General features: G+C 35.8%; 1 protein-coding gene across 4 annotated transcripts in view; it reads right to left on the minus strand.

The window, feature by feature from the left end:
- Positions 1-581: 581 nt before the first annotated feature.
- ABCD3 (ATP binding cassette subfamily D member 3) overlaps positions 582-16,361 on the minus strand; it is a 32,812-nt gene continuing 17,032 nt past the window's right edge. For all 4 annotated transcript variants that reach the window (XM_040610001.1, XM_040610004.1, XM_040610002.1 and 1 more), the window contains exons 4-23: positions 15,778-15,866; positions 14,842-14,911; positions 13,862-13,959; positions 13,083-13,206; positions 12,055-12,111; positions 10,781-10,923; positions 10,412-10,481; positions 9,905-9,974; positions 9,673-9,770; positions 9,502-9,593; positions 8,867-8,955; positions 8,719-8,791; positions 7,591-7,654; positions 7,142-7,219; positions 6,984-7,049; positions 6,791-6,880; positions 6,450-6,569; positions 5,917-6,021; positions 4,484-4,540; positions 582-3,721 (exon numbers count right to left, since the gene is read on the minus strand). In XM_040610001.1, coding sequence (XP_040465935.1) covers positions 3,644-3,721; positions 4,484-4,540; positions 5,917-6,021; positions 6,450-6,569; positions 6,791-6,880; positions 6,984-7,049; positions 7,142-7,219; positions 7,591-7,654; positions 8,719-8,791; positions 8,867-8,955; positions 9,502-9,593; positions 9,673-9,770; positions 9,905-9,974; positions 10,412-10,481; positions 10,781-10,923; positions 12,055-12,111; positions 13,083-13,206; positions 13,862-13,959; positions 14,842-14,911; positions 15,778-15,866 — 1,731 coding nt within the window. In that variant the 3' untranslated portion in view covers positions 582-3,643. The remainder of the gene's footprint in view (positions 3,722-4,483; positions 4,541-5,916; positions 6,022-6,449; positions 6,570-6,790; positions 6,881-6,983; positions 7,050-7,141; positions 7,220-7,590; positions 7,655-8,718; positions 8,792-8,866; positions 8,956-9,501; positions 9,594-9,672; positions 9,771-9,904; positions 9,975-10,411; positions 10,482-10,780; positions 10,924-12,054; positions 12,112-13,082; positions 13,207-13,861; positions 13,960-14,841; positions 14,912-15,777; positions 15,867-16,361) is intronic.

A 16,361-nucleotide genomic window follows, 5' to 3' on the forward strand; every position in this document is an offset into this window, starting at 1 on the left:
AATTAGCATTAGAAAACACTGGTCACAAGAAAAGACCCTTAAAATCAGTTCATTCAAGCATATCTTAGTTTCACTCTTACACTACTAAGTTTCAAGTATCCCGATAGCTGGTATATCTACCACAACAAAGGAAAACCATTTAAAAAATCACAAATACAATCAAGGTGGAGAGTGATTATCCTATTTTTCCTCAAAGTACAAAGATTAATGAGCACTCAAAATAAGTATTGATAATGTTAACCTTATGCAGGCCCCACACCCTTGTACAATCAATAGAAAGGAAATAACGAGGCCTGTGGACAAAGGGGAGGTCAGAATCAGCGCCCACTTAAAACAGATTAAGGCACCTATAATCCAACGGCTCTAAGTACATATTTTCAAGTAGTGAGCTTATGTCTTTTGTTAAGCCTAGAACTGAATGGCATCATTTGTCTGATTCCAGGGTGAATTTCACACAGTACTAGAGACTTTATAAACTGAACACAAGTCAATTGGCTCGTTTAGCAACTTGGGATTTGTGGAGTATTCACTGTATTGTTACAAAATTCATAATCACATCATCAAGAAACAAAAAGCTCAGATATATTTTATCTTTAGATTTATTATTATTTCAGAGGCACTTAATGTCTTACATTTATATAGCGCCATTTCCCCCTTCAAAACACTTTACAGTATTTACATACAGGAATGTTTCCCACCACTGCTGAAATGCAGCCATCTGACTATTACCAGTACCATCTTCAAAGCACCAACAGTTTGAGACTGAAAATATTCATCAGTACTTTGTCTTACCAAGATAGCTCAGAATTCCAATTTACAAACTTCCAACTTGTGCTATTAAAAAGATGTAACAGCTAAAATACAGTATCACAGTGCAATTCTGCAACAGAAATGGAACTTGGATCATTTTAATTAGATTTTTAAACCATCTTTCAATAGACCAAGTCTATCTCAAAATACTTTAATGTAAGGCCTTTTAAGAATATAATTTTGAAACTACATTCTTTTTATACTTTCTTGATAAGCCTCGCTTACAATCAAGCATAGAAGAGTATTTTTCTTTCCTTTTCTTCCAGTATATTTAGAAACACCAAGTCCTGGCCCTAAGGAGACACTAGCATACTCAGTTTTAAAAAACTTCATGGCATCTAAAGGCAAACCTATTCCTCCTTGGTTATGGAGTTGGATTTTTAATGTTTTTGTTGTTTTTAGTTTTTAAAATAAATCTGAGTTTATACAAAATTCTGTTATTAACCTTTTAATTGTAGAGAACCTTGGGATTGGCTGCTGGGGTGCTATCTAAGTATGCTGTGTGTGGTTTTGCTTGTCAGCGTTAAAAATACATTGAAGTATCCCAAGTTCACTACTTCACTGCAAAGTCTGCCCTAGTCACAAAGGTAAGAGCAACCTTCTCATTTCAGAAATTTTTTTCTTTGTCTTTAAAGGCTACTAAAACATCCCTTCCAAGAGAAGTTGCATTTGTGCTGAGAACGTTCACCAAAAAAACCCACCCAAACCACCAACAAACCCCAAACAAAAAAAACCCCCACACAACAAACTACCTGGCATCCCTATTTTCACAGTTACAATTAAAAAAAAGACTACCACCTCACATACGGCATGCTGCTACCTGCTATGTTATGGCTGATGTGAGAATCTGAATGAACAGGAAAAAAAGATTAGTAAAATGGAGATACGTATTTGCCTTCTTGTGGACCAAGCACAAAAATTTATTCTGGTACCTCATTCTCTTGAATGCACTACACTTCAGAAAGGCTTTCTGATTTTCATTGATGCATTATACTATGAATATACTGTGGTCAGTGGATTCTTATACCAGGATAGCCATTTGCATTTGAGTACTATGAAAGAACAGTGGTACTGACAGGTATGGGCAAGAACTATGATAAAAGGGAAAATATTAACAGGTAGCAATTTCAACATGAAAGAAGATGACTAATCAAACTGGGTAAAAATTAACAGACAGCAGTGCATCCAAGTACATACACATTTTATAAAAAGTTGGGTTTGTTTTTAATCTAAACCCTTGATAAAAGATGCACAGAGAACAGATTTATTGCATGTTTTATGCATGCCTTCATGTAGTGCATTCCTATACTATATCTTATATGGAACACTAAAAAACTACGAGACCTTCAATGTACAACAGGTATTGTATATTTTTGTTTTAAAGCCTAAACTGCAATTCAGTTTCAGTTATACCTTCCTCTTTTCCCTGATCACAAAAATCACCTTGCTGCATTTATGTTTCTCAAAGTCACTGAGCAATGACAGTAATCATTTGCATGGAAAAAATGGTTACAGTAAACTGTTCAACAAGTTTGGTTTCTTCAAGGGGATTTGGCAGCTGGAACAAGAAAACCGACAAGGACTAACGATCCTTAGGCAACAGCAAGAATCACTGGTGAATAATTTGTATCAGAAATCAAGAAACCTCATGACAAATAAGAGAATAAATGTGAAGGATGAAAGTATCATTTTAGGCTTTCACAGCCTAGAAGGCCAAAGAGGAAATACCATTATCGCTCACTTTCAAGCTCAGATCTGAAGGGCAGCTAAACCCACAAGATCTAATTTTGTGAAGAGGAAGAAAAGGACAAACTTGGAGAAAGCAACTGCTATATTACAGGACCGAACAGAACAGGACAGATGACAGTCTGCTACTTCACAGATTAGCATTTTTGAGTCCATTCTAACCCCTGCTGATTTCAAGAGAAGAATGATTGGACCCACATTATTTTCTCCGTTTCCTCTTGTGGGAACCACTCATTCCTTCAAAGCTGAAAACACGCACAAGTGTTTCATACAAGGAACATATTTTTTCTACACCCCCCCGCCTTTTGTTAGTCCTTTCCTCCTTCAATCTCCCCTCAACTCTTCATTACCATGGTATTTCTCTGACAGAAAAAGGGCAGCTGAGGTGGAGGATGGATGAAACTCTTGCTAAACTGGGAAAGAACAGGATTGCTGAGCAGCAGAAAATTGCATGGAGAGACTGATGTTAAAAGAGAATCCAAAACTCAGCAAAGAACAAGCTTAATTTTTTTACCAGAAGGAATTAGTTTTGTCTTTTATGTTCAGTCCATTCTTTATCAGCAAGGGTGTATTGGCTACATCACAAGGTTTGGTCAAGGAAAAGGCTCTTTCATTTAGCTGGGCACAGATCTGAAGATGGGATAACGTCCTGCTCCATGTGGGATAACTCAGAAATATGCATAGAACAGAGCAAAAATCCAAGACTGCTTTGCAGGAACAAGAGAGGTAGCAACCCTAATTTTAACAGGGCTTTTCACTGAAGGGAAAGAAGGTCTACAAAAGTCAAATCAGCTGATTTCAAATGGTTTGCATCCCAGGATGAATCAGGTTACAGTGATTTAAGCCCAATTTAATTTAGGCAGGTTTTTAAACCACAAGAATAAGGACATTCTTAGTACATATCAATAATTAAACCAACATATACACAATTAGCAATATCCTACATAATAGTAAATGCTTAACAGCTTGTTTTGGGTTATCCTAGTTAATTTGTTTATAAAACAAGCTGAGCAGTTTTCTTGTACAATGTCTGCCATCCTACACACTTCCTGTAATCATCAGTCTCTAGCAGTTCAGTTCATGAACTTTAAGATCCAAATTCAACTGTGTCTTCAGTTATTTTCTTGAACTCGTAGTTTCCTCTGCCATCCATATGCAAGTAAAACTGAAACAAAAACATACATTATCAACAACCTAAATATCACCAGGTCTATAAAGGCCTAAATAAATTACATTTTAAAGTAGTTTTAATGCAAAATCTTAAACTCAGCTAGCCAGAGGGTAAGCTTCTCCCACCTCACAGTTCATGACATTCAGTAGGCTCTGGAAAAAAGTTAAACCGATTGCTTTGGGTTTCTTTCATATCATCCATCAGTCTGGTAGGAGTCACACCTAGACTTAACACCACTATCTTGGGTTTTGTGACAATATACTTAAGGTACAAATTCATCCTGGTGTATTAATTCAGTACTTTCCCACACATACAATCTGCCTGCATAAAAAGTAATAACGATAGTGAAATCTTAGTTTGGGAGAAAAGAAGTCCATATATTAAAGATTAAAGTTTTTTAAATGCATAGATATATTAGCTATCTTGAAAGCAAAGACTTGATTCTGGTTCAAGGGCTTTTTTGAGGCTAAGATTGAAGACTTTGGTATCTAGCAAGCCTTTCATATTTTTGAGGCTACTTTTACAGACACATTTAAGGATTTTTGGTTATTTTTCCCTTTGTAACTAGAAGTGTGAGAATATTTCAAATAGTGCAACTGGATTATGAAAGTAAAACCTTTTTAAAAAAACCAGAACATAACCTACTAGGATGTAAAGTGGCAACACCTTGAATTGTAAAGTCAATTTAATAGAAAGTATAACAATAAAACCCCTACCACCTACAGATACTCTTAGCAAAAAGCAAAGGCTACATACATCATGATGTTTCCAGAGTGATTTTCTGTGGGAGACAGTGAAGAGAGTGATGCCAACCTGCATGAAGAAAAACACACAATAAAGCAGTTATTTTCTCCTGGGTTAGGTGTTATTTATTTTTCAGCAAGATAGCAGCTGAAGAGCTTAAAGTCATGAACACAAACTTCCTGACTATTATTAACAGTATATATATGTAGCCTTAATATAAGATTTTGTAGGAAAAAAAGAAGCAGGAGGGATTAATCTTTAACTGATTTCACCATTTTTTTTGCTCCTAGTAATATGGCAAAATGTAGAATTAATTGAGCAAAGCAGGTAAGGTAGAAGACAGGTGAAACAATAAACGTAGCAATTGAAAGTAGTCTAACAGCAAAAAAACCAAAGCCACAAAAGCTATTAATGAATTATAAACTTAAAAGAAACAATTTAAAGGTGAATAATCTTCCTTTGCTTCCTTGTAACTCAGTTAATTTTGGATCCCTAACAGTAGCACCAATTAAAGGACAAAACTACTCTGATAATAAAACAGGGTAACATTTTTTCTTTCAGCAAGGACAGCTTAACCATGAATTCTATTTTTCAGTAGTAAGCATTAGCCACTTGGCAACAGTAACTCTAAAACAAAATGAACAAATGAACATTCAAGTTAACAGAATAACAAGTATATGCGAGACAGACTTGGAAAATTGTCAGGGTATTGATATTAATGTGATAAAATTAGTTCAAGAAATAACATCCACTCTTCAGCAGAGTCTTCAGCTACTGTCAATTTACTACTACAGAAGGCTCCTTAAGTTCCCACTTCCAAGTTTCAAGCACATATTTCAGTGGTTGCACTGTTTTGCTCCAGTACCATTCTGAGAATACTACTACTCATTAATTAATGTTATTTCAAGCCCATTCTTTCCCAGGTTAGGGGTGTCAAATAGAATCTTGTTGATATTTCACATGGCACTACGTAGAATCTGAAACAGTGAATTTAAGAGGGAAAGGAAAAAGAAAACTACATTTCATGTCAAAATATTTTCTTAAGAGTGCTCGACTTCCCATATCTCAGAACAGATGGAAATATTAATTTCCAGCCTTTCACTCCTGTTGCCCCGGCCAAAAGAAATGTCTTGAATAACAAGAAAGTATAAAATTTTAGATAATTTTATTTTCACTTGACATTCTAAGAGTTTATCTGGAAAAGTAAGGTTACTTAGCAGTTAGTAAGAGTCCTGTGATATACAGAGGCCACATGTACATCTAAAGTATCCTAAGATTAAAAACGAATTATTGAATTCTACTGTGCATAAAGGGTCCTTGCATGCCCTTTAAGCTTTTTATTTTTTTTTTTTATTTTTAATCTGCATTAGGCATAAGGAAGAGTGACCTCTGTATAAGTTTCCTCTGAACATACAGAGAAATAATCCCCAAACCAAAGAGCTTACCTTCCGGCAGTGGCTGTAAATGTAGCCTTCTACATCAACACTAACAGCACTGGTGCACTCATCCAGAATTGCAAACTGGGGCTTATGATAAAATAACCTTGCCATCTGCAATGCAAAGCAAAAAGCTACTGTGGATACAGAGCTACAACCAATAATGCAGTGTTAAAAGTTAAACTGTGTCCAAAAGTTTACTATGGAGAGGGGATTTCTTTTAAGTTGGCACCCACTGAAGCCTGAAAATCCGAGAGCTATGTATTGTCTTTACGTTTTTTTCGAAAAACAATTTTTAGAACTTCTGCTTATATAACTAAAGTGTAAGGTGTTGTCAAAAGGCCAACATTTACAATTAAATTTTGAATACAATAAATCATATTATAGGTTGTTTCCTCAGTATTCAGGTATTTCACCATTTTGTGGGTTTCTTCTAACTAAAACATCAATATCTAGTAAACAAAAATCACTTACAACTCAGATTACATTTTCAACCTATGTCCTGTATTTTCTTTTAAAGTATTTATGCTTTTGAGACATACTGCCATTCTCTGTTTTTCTCCCCCGCTGAGTACATCCATCCAATCCTGAACACTATCCCAGCCTCCTTCACGTTCCAAGATTTGCCCGAGCTGGACATTATCCAAGTATTCCTTCAGCACCTTTTATTGAAACAGGAATTAGAAATGGAGATGAAGTGAACTTAAAGAAATGACTGAAAAAAGATTATAAAGGGTTATGCTATTATATGTATACTACCAACCCTGATTAATATTAAAAACAAACTCAATGCAGTGTTTTAAACAGCAGTTTCAGTATTTCTAAATCTGAAGCATTACTCATCTTAAGCAAAACAAAGGGGTGATGAACTAATTATCATTACCTGGTCAGAAATACCTTTCCTTCTCTGATCTTCTAAAGTATCTGGATAGATAACTTGATCTCTGAGCGTTCCAAGAGTCATATATGGTCTCTGGAGACACAGTTAGAAAAAAAAAGGTATGTCAAATATTTCTAAACACAGCCAAAGTAAGAAGAAAAAGAACACTATTGTCAATTAAAGTACTATGCCTCACCTGGGGAACATAGAACAACTTTCCTCTTACAGGTTTTGTTAAACGCCCACCAAACAAAGGCCACAACTGCAAAAAGAAAGAGTTGAAACTTGACCAAAAAAGTCCATTTACAACAGTGCTTCGGATTATCCTCATTTATTTTTAAAAAGTTCCCTTACCTCACCAAGAACACGAAAAAGTGAGCTCTTCCCACACCCATTCGGCCCACAAATTAGTACATTTGCACCAGATCGAACCTAAAAATGCAAAGCCAGCACATTAAAAGGGCAGCGAGAAACTGTCGTTGAAAGATTCTACAAACAGTAAGACAAGCTGGTATCCTTGTAGGCTTGTACACAGTACGACATTACAATGACTGATTTCCACCAATAGTTTTTCCACCCCCCCAACGAGTTCAACACCAACTGCAGCTGCAAGAAAACACATTTGTAATAAGAACTTTTTTTTTTAAATAACTTATTGCCTGTTTTTTAAACTAACGAGATGATTAATTTTGTTCAGATTTAAGCATACCATATAAGCACCTCTCCAAATCAGGTTACCTCTGAAATCAACATCTTCACTTAATTTTATACAAATATAATTTTCTATGATATCAAAATCTTACCTCAAAGTTAAGGTCTTGAATCAAAACATCTCCATTAGGTGTCACCAACGGAACGTGATCGAACCTATTTGTATTGCAACATTAAAAAAAAAAAAAAGAGCAGCTGCTTAAAATCAGCTAATACTGCATGCTTACTCGGAGATTTAAGGAACAGGTCAAGACTTCAGCAGTACTTCATTCAGTCCACTGTCCTAGTTCCCAACTATTAAATAAACAGCAAAGGAAGTTCTTGAACCGAAAGAGGTACCTTAGTGTTTAACAAACATCTGAAGATTTTTTCCTCCCTTCCGATATTTGTTTTCTGTATTTTTTGTATTCTTCTAAGCCTCTGGTCTCCAAAGGATCTTGTGGATGTAAACCTATATTTAAAGATGCACTTAAATCTGCTAGTGGAAGTGCATCCCATTAGTTCCAGGATACTCAATGAATGACCCCCTCTGCTCACCTCCCCTTGCTTTTCTTTTGTTTTTTAATAATAAAAATAGCTCTATCACCTCCTCTCTCCTCTCCGTCTTCCTCCCCCTTTCTCTTCCACCACCTGCTTTCCACATTGATCAGACTGAGGCTATTTAATCTCTTAACTGGTTTTACTTTAAGCCTTTAAGTAGTAGTACCATGTCAATACTATGTTCCTCAGACTGCAAAGAACTGAGGAATTGATTGCTACTTGAGTACATCAATGTCCAAGCATACAAAAATACAAGCAAATACTCTGAAACTGAATACAGACTTGCCCCTGATTTTTACACATGAATTATAATAAAATATGAAATGAAATATCATGGAATAAAATCTGCAGCCAATGCATTTCTAAGAAGAAATTCAACAAAGTGTTAAAAAAACCTTCTGGGAAGTCATATTGCAAAGGACAGCAGAAAATGTTACCAAAAAGGCTAAGTCTAGACAGCATACTATGTCCTCTGCTAACATGGGAGGATGAGGATTGACTTACAGAATAGAAATGCTGAATGGAGTGAGGTGGAATTATTTGTAAATGAACTATAGTACAACAGGAATTGCATATTGTAATAACACCTATTAAACCCCCTATTAATAGTGGTAGAGGGAAAAACTTAGAAGCCAGACTACATTAAAAATATTGAAGTTGTGAAAACTTTGTAAACATACTTGATAAGGTTATCAGTGTTGATAATTTCTCCAGATCCAGGTATCAAAGGCAGAGCTTGCTTTTTATCTGCATCTTAATTTAAGAAAAAAGTATTAGAGACTGGAACACTACACAGAGATGTACCTATCACAATTACATCACATCTACCTTTGTCTTGTGATACCATAGTACGCTGGTATTTGCCACTATTCAAGTCCTTCAGGACCTGCATTAATTCTGTAATTCGGGCTGTGAAACTAAAAAAAAATAAAACCAAAAAAACCTGTAAGTAATTAATGTTTCGAAGTTTTAGAAATCCACAGAAGCTCTAAAGAGTACTCTATTAAAACTGTCAAAATGATGGTTATTCAACCCAGCACAGAAACAAAATGTTTACATTTTAGAGTTGCACTGAGGTTGTCCAGTATTCACAATATCTACAAGAACCTTTCCGTGTAATAGCCAAGTATTTGGTAACTTTTCCTTTTAAGATGTAAAAAAGTTTGGAAAAAAAAAATCAATACGTAATTGAATTATTAGTATTTGACAATGTCTTTTCTATCAAACATTCAAACTGTATGCAGCTACTATTCAGATATGAAATTACTAGCAACATAATTAGCATGTCTTCAGATATATTTTTCAGCACAAAATGTTTTTAATTTCTAGTTTTTCAGGGCGCTGCAACGAATAAGCACATAAGCTTATTTTAATTCTACGATCAGTTTCTTAAAATTAGATGAGAAACAGCAACAACATAATTTTTCATAAAGTTAACCTTACACAACTACTATTAAGCTTACCCAGCCAGTCTTGTCATTTCACGGCCTGCTAGGACTATTCTGCCCAAAGCTTGAGACATTCTCAGTAACATTCTCCCACTTTGGTAGTAATCCTAGAGTAGAAGAAAGTTTCTTTATGTGGACTAAAAAAAAATTAAATTCAGGAAACTGTATTAATTCTGTTCTATTTACCTCCAAAAGTTCTGCATGAGTACTATTCTGATGACGAGGATCAGCCAGGTTCAAAAATGGACGACTAACAACCAGGTAACCAACCACAGTGGCAAGATCTGCAGTTTAAGAGTAAATACTAAGCTACATATTAACTGAAGCAATAAAAAAAAAAAAAAAAAGAGAATTCTCATGTAAAAAGTTAAGCACTTTGTTATTTATAGCAACCCATGAGCACTGGACAAACACTTACATTTGGCAATGATAGTATCAATGAAACCCATAGAGAACCGGAACAGGATAAAATTATGCAAGTGTTCCACCTGGTAAGTTACAGAAAAAAAAAAGAGAAAGTGTATCAGTAGCTGTTTTACCATCTTTTATTGTTTTACAGACATTTGATTCCAAACAAAGTTATTTTTCCATAAGTTACAGATACCTCAACATACCTTAACTTTGACAAACACTGCACAAGTGTCCCTGCTGGTAAAGACTTGCCCTCAAAACAACCTACACATGAAACTAAGCAGTGAGAGAATAGTAGTTGTGGGTGAAAAGGAGCTATGCAGCAAAAGAAAGACTATTCTATGAGAAATTTGTGTTCTGCTTATAGCCTACTATTTTATTTATAAATCTAATGACTGTAGCAGCATAAACACCAAGCCACTATAATTCAATTCATGTTAATATATGTTAAGAATCACCATGATAAAATTAGAAGTTTCGCTTCAAATGTTTTAAGACATAAAAGAAGTCTTACCAGTTTACGGAACGTTTTGTGAATAGTCTGTTTTTCTCTCAAGTTTCCATTATAAAAAGCAATTTCTTCACTAAAAAAACAAACACAAAAAACAACAAACCCACAAAGAATGCAACTTCATTTTGTTACAGATAGGCTTCTGTTTCACAACAGTGGAACATAAGCTTATTATACCCCAGCTACAGTTTGTCTTTTGCATTAGGATAATAATGCAACTATGAATTTATTAAATAATGATCTGCATAAAGATGTCAACAATTCACTCAGAACTGACAACATCAGACTTCCCAAATATGTTTTACCATCCAGCTTTAATTTATACCACAGGATTACTTTGTCACTTTATCTTGTCATGTAGTAAATCTATACCTGTTTGTAATAAGCCGTGAGTTGACGTATCTGTATTCCCCTTCATATTTTTGTTCTATAATAGTCATCTTGCCAATTGGTCTCCTTAAACGTGTAAGGAAAAACCCTGAAATAATCAAGTATGCCATCATGCTAGCTGGACCCTGTGAATATCAAAAAAGAAGAAAAGCTTACCATCTAGATGGTCTCAAATTGCAACACCTGCATCCAAAATGCCCAGAAAGCATGAATCCCTTGATTCTCACCTCCCATGTTGCAAGAGTAATTGAACTGGTAATTCCCATCACGTTCCTTTTTTTGGCACTGTAGATACTGTTTTACTAATTTTACTAATTCTCTGTCCCCAGATACCCTTCTACCCAATTTTTATATCATCACCCAGTCCAATCTCTGCGTCCTACTGTCCTTGCGTATTTCATTAGTAAGTCCTTCTCATTTACTCTCCTTCATTTCTGCCTACTTTTTTGTCTCTCTATTTGCTACATTGCCATAGCAGTCAGTATTTCAATCCTGTTCTCTTCTTTGATCCATACATCTCTAACACATTTCCTGCTTCTCTCAAGCAGTCCTGGTAGGAATCTCTTATTCTTCTAGATCCTAAGCTTCAACAGACCAGGGTTCCCAAACAGCATGCTTAAATATTACTGAAGTTTGGCATGGTATAAAACCATAGGCATAAAGTGAATGTGGCATAAACTGCCTGTAATAGCTAAGTATTACAGACAGCAATGCAAAGACATCTGAGACTGGAAAAGTTACCTAGTTCCAGCTAAGCATTACTGCAGTCTGTTTTGACAAAATCCCAGAGCTACTTCCTGTCAAACCCTGAATATTTTTGATAATGCATCATTTTACTACACTGAAAAAATATTTCTGAAATAATTCAGCTTACTGGGGTAATTACAGCTCAATGCAAGGAATGGCTCCCCTTTACAGAGGCTGCAAAGGAACAGAAAACTTAATTTTCTCCCTTAAATGGAAGTCACACAAGATACAAGGGTACTGTACTAAATGGGATTCCCCAGTAACTGCTGGAAGAAACAAAAGAACTCCCAATCATTGATCAAATGCCTGCAGATTCTGGGTTTTATTTTGCTTGCCTCAAGATAAAGAGCACTAAAGCATACAAAACATTAAAGGTAAAATATAATTTCAAATAATGACTGAATCTATAATTAACACCTAGAATTCTCCTCAGAATCCAAAGAGGTACAAGGCTGTAACTGAAGAAAGGAAGATTTGCTTATAATGCTAAAAAACCCTACTCAATTTACCTGAGCTCCTATTGCACTTGTTAGCTTGAAGATATACAAGACTATATCCAAGAAGGGCTGGAAGAGAAGAAAAAAAAAAAAAGAAAAAAAGTGTTAGAACACAAACATAAAACAAATACAAAATGGTTCAGAAACCACCAAACATCCCAATAACAGTTATAGCTCTGCAGTAATGATACTCGTTAACCTATTATACAAACTAAATGCTAAACCAAAAGGAATCTCAGCCACATGACATTTTCCTCAAAACATTCACTCCAGAATTGATCATGAAAAGCATAATGATCTTCAAACAAAGCACATGCTGTATAAAAAACCTACTTCACTATATTAGGTCTGTAATAACTCTCTGCTCATGAAGCAAAGCTGGACTAGACCCCACTTAACTGAAGTAATTTTGAGAAATACTGAGCAGAAGGACAGTGCCACATATATGGCTACGTACCTGGCAGAAGCAGTACTCCAATTTGCAAGCATCCTGTTCCACCCACTCTCTCGCTCAAAGCTAGAGCGGCTGAACTACAGGTTTTGTAGTCAGAAAATTTTGAACACAACTTGTATTTTGCTTTATACTTCTTGTATGAAAAACATAGCGTCAAAGAAAATATGTTCTAAAAATTTCAATAGTATTTACTTCATCACCTAAAACCTCTAAAATTTAGACCAGGAAGAGGGGAATGCTTACTCAACCACACCTCCCGACCCAAAATAATAGTTGTATGTAACTAAAAGCTAGACATTGTTCTTCTGAAACCTCACTAGCTGAGAAAGCATACTCACTGTTCAACTGCAAAAGAATGCAATCAGTTCTTTCAAAGAAAATTTAATACAAATTATAGCAATGCACAACAGTGCTTTAGCAGGAGTCATGAAAACCAGAGCATGTGAAACAATATAGTATCATAAACAGTATTTTTAAACCATGTACTCCAAGCAATACACATAAATGCAAGAAATTGTTTTGAGCTCTGACATCACATCCTAAACATCCACAGCTATTACTCAGAGTTCTCTCTGAAAAGCCTTACCTTGCTAAGGTTTGAGTACAGGTCTACTACACTATTACAGAATTTTTCCACATCCTGGGTAAGGAGTTGATCTGGATTAGCTATTCTGTTGTCCAGATTTCCCATTTTGTAGTACGTAAAAGCTCTGAAACAAAACAATAGCTAAGTGGCAGCAAAAAATTCATTCCTGGAATCTCAAATAATTGTAACCCACTGCTTCATACATCTGCGATGGAACATAGTGCAAACATTAAATGACTGTATGGAGTCAACACAGCTTGTGCTTCTGCACGACTAGGTCCACATTAAATCCTGCAGAGCTGCGTAGGCTCCAGGATGCCTTAGCTGAAGCTCAGGCCCATGCTGCTCTATGCACTGCTGCTGCACTTCAGAGTTAAAAAACCCTCATAAATTCTGTAACAGCACATGTGACAACCAAAATGCAGTGCAGATAGACCTAAGCAGTACTGAAAGTTCATGCATCCAATTCAGTCTGTAGGATTATTAGCACTACATAAAGCAACTGAAGTACTTTGGAAGCTGACCCAGTAATGGAAGCACTACAGTGCATTAACCTTTTTTTCCCCCAATTGAGACAACTTTGGAGCCTTTGTATCTGTGCCACATACAGCCTGGATAGGCCACCCATCCTTAACTGCAAGTTAACTGCAACCTTTTCTAACAGTACACCTAACCCGTTAAGCACCTTGCTACTTTCTTACTATGTACTTATAATGATTTGGTTTTACTTTAATTAATTTAGTTTTTAAAACTTTAGACATTAACAAGGCGTTACTTACTTAAGATATTCCTCATAGAGGTATCTGGTAAGTCTTACTCGGAAGCAAAGTTTCAATTCATTTAGACCATACTTCAGGAAGTTATTCACTAAAGAGATCTAAAATAAGAGACAGTATTTCAATACTCTGCTAACAAGATGTACTTAATATACTTAGATCAGTTTGCAGCATAAATTGTGCAAACACTTCAGAACAGGTGAATTCTCCCCTTGAAGTCAGTAATACTATTACCACACCTAAGACCAACCATACAGCATCTACAGGGCCACTGATTAGGTTTCTGTCTGTGTTTTTTAAAACTCCTGTTCCCAGTGGATCTCACCACATCAAAAGATTTAATATAAAACTATGTTCATATAGTGTATCTGTAGCTCTTCTGATAAGCTCTAGAAAAGAACCAGCATTTGACAACAACTACCTTAAATTTATCAATGCACTTTTAAATCTATTGTAAAACAATTACATTATCTATCAGTAGTAACAATTATTTCTGTTTGGTGCAGGTCAGAGAGATTGACAAGCTGAAGAAAAGTTAAAGGGTAAAAAAAATACCCCAATGTAACAAGTCTCGGAAGCAGCTGTAATAAACATAAAAGTTAAAGACTAAAAAGATATCTTCACCTTCAATGCTGTCAGAAGAATCCCAAACCTACAATGTTGAAACATCACCCAATCCATAAGATGTTACTACGCAGTACTACAGATGGCACATTAAGCTATCAGACAAAATTGCCATCAAGAAAACCAACCTGAAAACCTAAATATATCCATCAGAAAAACGGTTGCAATCAATAAGGAAACATGCTGATACGTCTCCCACACACTGGAGCCAAAGAATTAAATGCATCTTAATACAGACCTGCATGTAAAACAACTAATTTCCATGGGTTTTAAGACACTCATTTGAGATCTTTTCCCCAAATTCTTGATTTACACTTAAAGTACATTCTACTGAAAGCCAGCACAAGAGAAGCACTTACAGCAGGCATTGCGGCAATGAAGTTGAACAAGTATTTCTTGAAATCTTTTCTGCTGCGGCCGATGATAGCACTGTAAATGACCATCAGCTAAGAGTTAGTTACGAGAGAAATAAGCAAGCATAAACCAGTGTTCTTCGGTGGCTACATTCTCAGCGGACCACAGAAAAAAAGAAAAAAAAGTCATCGTGGCAGTCTGCAGTATCAGCTGTGGGATCAAGTATGACAGACTTCTGTAAGTTAAGTGGTAAGTGACAGACCAAGCAATTATCTCCCTTCTGCTCCTGCAGTAACTGTCTGCATATAAGGCTCAGAAATTCATGGTCACAGACTACCAGTTCTTTTCCTTCTTTGCTTTCATAGATTCTGACATGAGAGAAACAAAGCAGTCCTTCCATTCTACAAAGCACTGAAAGGCTCTCCTGAAACACAGTAACATTTTGAATTCTGACAAGACAAATTCTGACTTGCTTCAATTAGCAAGGACAGCAACAAGAATAATGAGAGGTCCAGAAAACACTTTATAAAACAGCAAGGCTGAACACACTGTGTTTATCAATCAAAAGACCGAACAGTTCAGTAGGAAGAAGTAACACTATCCAAGCAATATGTCTGGGTCTATGACACAGAACCACTATGCTGCTATTCTGAAGTGCTATCTTGGATGTTCAAATCAACATAAGATTTAGAGTCTTCAGTGTACAAAATGTGACCAAAAGAATTGAAAATAATTTAACACATACAAATGTGTACAACAGCAGAAAAGCAGTTGATTAGAGATTATTTTTTTCTTTAAAAAATATAAGGACCCCCCCAATTTCAACTATACCAGTTTTCCAACTGTTCTACATAAATAAGCTAGCTACAAAATGTCTGAATACATGTATTTTCCCTCTTATACACTGAAAGAATGCTTTAAAATAACAAGTTTATAGATACCTTTCAATGACTGTTCCATTTTGAATCATCCAAATATCACAATACGTGCGGACTACCAGCATCACAGCAATAAGCAGCAAATAACCTGTCTAGTACAAAAATAGAAATATAACAGTTAAACAACGGATAAAATTTACCACTTTTTTCTTGTAAGTGGTCCAACCATATCTAGCAGAACAGCATTACCCTGCTGCCCCCAGCTAACGTATTGCAGGAAGCACACAGCATACAGTATTTTAAATATAGATTACATTTTTATGGAGAAAGTTTTGTCTTTTAAAAAGCTGTATTTGGTTGATACATATACTGCACACATCCTATAAGATGGAGGATTACAGGGATAAAGAAGTTACTGCTATTCTGAGACACCTTTCTGGCATAAGCATAGAGTCATATAGATTGCAAGGGACCTCTGAAGGCCGTCTACTCCAATTTCCAATGAAAAAAGGGCCACTAGTAACTAGTTAGACCTTGTACCATTGATCAAAAACCTTTTAGACCAATAATCCAGCCAGTTTTCCATCCACCTCAATGTCCACTCATCCAGCCCATTCAGTGTGGCTATCTGTGTACTAGGGGAGACC

This window comes from Falco naumanni, chromosome 11 (genome assembly GCF_017639655.2).
Source record: "Falco naumanni isolate bFalNau1 chromosome 11, bFalNau1.pat, whole genome shotgun sequence".
Taxonomy (NCBI): domain Eukaryota; kingdom Metazoa; phylum Chordata; class Aves; order Falconiformes; family Falconidae; genus Falco; species Falco naumanni.